The following is a 5,200-nucleotide window of genomic DNA, read 5'->3' on the forward strand; positions in this document are numbered from 1 at the left end:
AAAGTGAAAGGTTTTATTTAATACCATTTTAGTTAATGGAGGATTTACTCAATGGTCGGAGTATTCGGCGTGTAGCAAGACCTGTGGTAAAGGGGAGCAAACGCGTACCCGCACCTGCACCAACCCACCCCCCTCAGGAGGCGGAAAGGGATGTGGGAAAAGAACAAAACAGACCAAGAAATGTAACCTTGGAAAGTGCGAAGGTATGGGGATTATCAATATCGATCCAGTTCACTTAAACGTTTTGTAATATAAATTTTCGAATGCAACACATCAGTTTTTGGCAACCGGTGACTGCAAAAACCAGCCTTGTGACGTGGAAAAAGGTGATTAAAAACTGTAAGTAATGTAAAGTGAGATCATGCAAAGGAAGACAATTTCGATCTTACCGACTCAGGAAACATACATAGAATATAGAGAGAACAGCTGTTCTGACTTAGGATACTCCGGAACAAATACATTAATATCAAATAAAATACAAAGGTCCGAGACTATTACACATTCTTTTCATTCTTGATTTTTCATCGATTCTTCGATTTGTACTCTGTAATTAGATCATCTACGCAGATTTACTGGAGCCCTGTAGCAAAACTAGAAGACGAGAAAAATTTTAGAAACCCTGCTGATTGCAAGCGTTGATTAGCACTTTATTAAAGAATTAATGCTGCTACGCACACGCGATTCGACGAGAAAACTTCAAAAATGCCGCTTATGTAACAATGATGCATTCAAAATCAAAAGCTACTACAGACAGATTTGCCACTAGCAGAATGTGAAGACTCCATCTCACCCCAGTCGTCCCCGCTCGCTAAGCATTATTCCGAGAACCCATTGAGAGCAGACTCCCGAATAATATAAGCACTTTGCGAATCCGGCCTTTGGTGCTCGTATTAACCATGTTCCACTGTAATAAAGCGAACACTTGGAAGCTTTGACAAGAAAACAAAGAAAGCTTTTCTGAAACAACATTTGCCTTACAACGACTCATCACGTATTCTCACTTGTCTAAAATTTACCCAACTAATGACATCTTGGATTTTTTGTCTATCTAATACTAACAAATGTATTTTATGGCTGTTTCAACAGGACTGTAGGGAAAACAGAGTCCGTTGAAACAGGATAAACAGGTAAATATAAACAAGCCAATATCCTTGGGTATTCGTCAACTATTCCCTTACTTTTCATGTAATAACCTAATGTTGAGTGAAACATTTTGTTGTTGCAGAGTTTTGATGTTTCAAATATCTTTTGAGTAAGGATTTAACATGATCGTCAACCATTTTTGCTAATGCATACCGTTGGGGCTGGGGAATAGCCCAGAAAGTACCACGCAGCTCAGTTGTACAATCAGGATCATTGATGCATGTATAATATACGGAGAAATCATAGAGGATACATACTGAGTTGGCTGTAACTCTGAGTTTCACGACTTGAGGTGATCATCAGACATAGGCTTCGGTTATTGCAATGAAAAATGTACCTTCAATTTTCATACGTACATCATGTTTAGGGTAATTACAGTGGTGATCTGTGATCAATTAGTGACCTGTAGTCGTATTATACTCATGTATATATAAATATATACTATTTATGCAACGCTTTCGAGTGTATGGTATACCTTGAATATCCCCATTGAATATCCCTCGAGTCAGTTGTATTTTCTCGATATACACAGGCCCCTTTAGGTGTCCTTAGCCCTTTTAGGTATCCCCAATTAATAGAGGGTTTCATCCTCGGCTATTTTACCTGGACACGTTAATAAAGTTGTTGTCGTTCTTCTTGTAGTTGTTGTTGTTGTTGTTGTTGTTATACCATGCCATAGAACATGCGGTGACCAAAACAAACAATGCGACATACGCGCAGCGCACGACGGGAAGGTTGGGTGGAATACCGTCGAATATACTACGTATACGGCTTCCTTGGACAGTGATTGGCTGTAGTTTCTATGGCATGGTATAAATATATACATGATGCGCACTGGACAATCATAATATCAACAAAAAAAAAAGTTAACGCGCCATGCTCAATGAAGATGCAATAAGTTATTCTTATATCAATCATAGTGGCAACAGCGGAGTCAGAGCTCAACCAATTTCAGGAGATTGCATTAAATTGTTATCTCCTTCTACCGATTTGTTACACTTAACAACTGAAATGTTTTATTCTTGCAGATCTTCAGGTAGCAGATCAAGCTGAAAACTGACAATGGGGATAACTTATTAGATATTTGTGAATGAGGGCTGGGCAATCACAGTTTCGTCTGGGAAAAAACTATTTAATTGGGAAACGTACTTACAGAATGTCCATATTTTCCCTTATGGAAGTTGGATTTCATGTGTCATTGTTAATCAGGTGAATCTTTCGTTTGTTGGTGTCGGGAAGAAATAAAGCAGGCTTGAAATGAAAGAATTTGCTGTGATCATTGCTTGTTATCTAATTGCTGTGCTTCTATTTGTAACGCTAGTTTAGCTTTCTAAGGCAAATTTTGAACCTTCACCGATTGGCCTCACTTTTTCAGGGAGAGTTAAGCATTATAAGCATTGCACAAAAATCTTGTTTATTTGGATCAATTCGATTTTTTTCTTTTTTTGAGAGAAAGTTTTCAAGGTGACCTCCAAACAGGCCTTGGGAGACTCTGAAATTCTGCTATAAATGACGGATGCTGCCCGAAAACGCAGATTTTTATTCCAACAAACTGAATGTTTTACACGCAACAGTTTCACTTTCTTTTAGATATTCTAAAGTTTCAACAATTCTATTCTGTCAAAGTTTTAGGGAGTTCTGAATTTTCTAAAATAGCTCCTGCCAAACACCGGAGTGTGCGAGCATGACATACCTACAGCTAAAAGCTATTTTGTCAAATGTGGGATCTGATCACCACTACAGATCAAATTGTAGATTTTCTACCTTCATTCGGCATTTTACATAGCACAGACGATGAATCCTTTTTCTCGACGATATAGATATGCCAATTAATGTAGCTGGGTGAGTTTGTGTTGCCATGGGACAACCGAATACCATGGCTACATAAACTGCTTTCTTTAAATGTGTTTTCTAAGGCAAATAGTTGTTCCTTACCTGAGGGGGGAACATGCCTCAGCCTCTCTGTAGAGGCTTTTCCGAAGTTTGTGAGCTTCTTTTATTTCCCACGATACGATTTTGGAAGCTTCAGCTGTTCGTTTCACTTAAATAGCTTTATTGTCCAAAACCAATTTCCGTGATATTCAAAACTTTATGCTGCTGGACTTATTTTAGTTCAAAAGGTTTCGCTGAGGGTTCTGAGGGTTTTATTTCAAAATTCAAAATGTCAGTGTGGAATGAAGCGTGCACTAAGGAATACTGAATGCAAAAAATTCTAAAAAGTAATGCGAAAGGTACGCGGGACAAGTTTCGCATCTGAGAAACATGTGCATGCATTCTACATTTAGAATTGTCGGTTGGGCAAATTCCCATCCCCAGGGCTAAAAATGATGCTCAAATGCCTCACCTTAGGGTCACATTAGGAGATGAAATACCCCTTCTCGAGTAGCATACTGAAAAAAAAAAATCCCCCATAGAACAGAAATTTACATGATTTGGAAATGCTATTTTAACTTACTTTGACACTTCAAAAGAAGCACAGTTCTTTCGCAGGCCCTTTTTCAAAAGCGCCAATGTCACAGACGGACATGATTTCCCCTTAGATTCCTCTTGAATCTTGATCTTCGTGATCTCCGCCGTGATTTTGATCAACGTAACAAAACGCAGAAAATTCGGCTCAAATTCACCCGACCCCACCCAGCCCACCCCTCCCATAGAGTACCAAATTCCCCACCCTGCAGATTTTGAGCGACATTGTCAAGTTCCTGCGCCCCTGGTTACATTCAAGTTAAATGCCCCTCGCGTGGCCGAGTGGTTTAGGGCGCTGGTGTTGTAATCCGGAGGTCCCGGATTCAAGACCTCCACCCCGCCACTAGCGGGATTTGTTTCTCGGTAGTCTTGAGTTCAAATCCTCGGTCAAGCTTTGTAAATAGCGAACTTTTCTGCCTCCTGTCAGTTGGGATTTTTAACTATGTTACGTTTATTTGAAATATTTGTTTCCTTTGTTTAAGTGCATGGCATGCCTGTAAACTAGCTAAGATTAGTGCTTGTATAACTAAGTGCATGACCACTATAAATAAGATTTAATTATTTTTTACATGTTTTTACAAATGCCCCACGTATGCCAAGTGAAGGTGTTGATGTTTATATTATTTTATGCAGTGCATGGTGGATCCAGGGAAGGTCAAAATGGCGGGCGGGCGAGTGGAAATTCTCATCCTTTCCGGTGACACATTTTTCAGAAGCAAAAAAAGTATGTCCTAACAGTCGTTGTATCTCTTGAGTTATAAGGATTGGGAGGAGCGGAAGGGCTTCTGTAAACAATGAGCTCTAATACAGAACTCCGAATAATGTCTTTCTCGTGTGAACAGTGTGTGGCACCACAACCGCAATTGTCTATCGAGATTAATCACTTTTTACAAAAGCCCCTTGAGAGGACATGTGGCTACTGGATAGTGAATGACCACAATGGTGCAAGTTTTAGTCTTATTGCTGGGTATTGTTTTGAAATTTGAGTGATATACATTAATATAATGTCCTATGCATCATTGTGAGCAACATTAGGGACCTTTATTCGATGCAAGGACGGGAAGGCCAAGACTGGAACGGCAGCGGACAAGGGAAACTTTCGCGTGTCCCGTCGCGTCGCCAAATGACAAAATGTTTAAATTTTGTATAATTTTCGTATAGGACGGCGACGTCGATAACTCTAGTTTCATAAAAGCTTTTCATCCTTTAGAGATGAAAATACGACACGGAACTTTTTCTTCTTTATATAAGTGAAGCAAACATTCCTGATCTGTCGGTATTTATCCTGAAAGAATCCAGAATTTCCTTATGAAGAAATTATGTGAACGATCTTATCGACCTGGTTCAGATTGCTTTTTGCCATCAGAGCGTTTTAGAATCAATGCTGTCTGTAACCGAAACAAAAATTTATAATAAAACAAACATTACATTAAGTTCCGGGTAGTATGAAAACATGAAATAAGCATCAATTTGCAAATGAACGTTTTATTCGCTTGATACCTGCTTTAAAGGTTCGTAACAATCGTATTTCCATCAAAACCTTTCGGAAACTGCTCAAGATCCTGCAAGATTCTTCGAGAACAATATTTTG

At 39.2% G+C, this 5,200-nt stretch overlaps 1 protein-coding gene across 3 annotated transcripts in view; it reads left to right on the forward strand.

Moving 5' to 3' along the window:
* Positions 1–2,409, forward strand: part of LOC110065436 (uncharacterized) — a 19,887-nt gene extending 17,478 nt beyond the window's left edge. For 2 of the 3 annotated variants that reach the window (XM_089291904.1, XM_089291903.1), the window contains exon 14: positions 33–313. In XM_089291904.1, the coding sequence (XP_089148030.1) occupies positions 33–250 (218 nt within the window). In that variant the 3' untranslated portion in view covers positions 251–313. Of the gene's footprint in view, positions 1–32; positions 314–1,086; positions 1,128–2,171 lie in introns of those variants that run through there. The other variant, XM_089291905.1, reaches the window with a different exon arrangement.
* Positions 2,410–5,200: the final 2,791 nt, after the last annotated feature.

Source organism: Orbicella faveolata, unplaced genomic scaffold (genome assembly GCF_042242905.1).
Source record: "Orbicella faveolata isolate gen_17 unplaced genomic scaffold, um_ofav_v1 contig_24, whole genome shotgun sequence".
NCBI lineage: Eukaryota > Metazoa > Cnidaria > Anthozoa > Scleractinia > Merulinidae > Orbicella > Orbicella faveolata.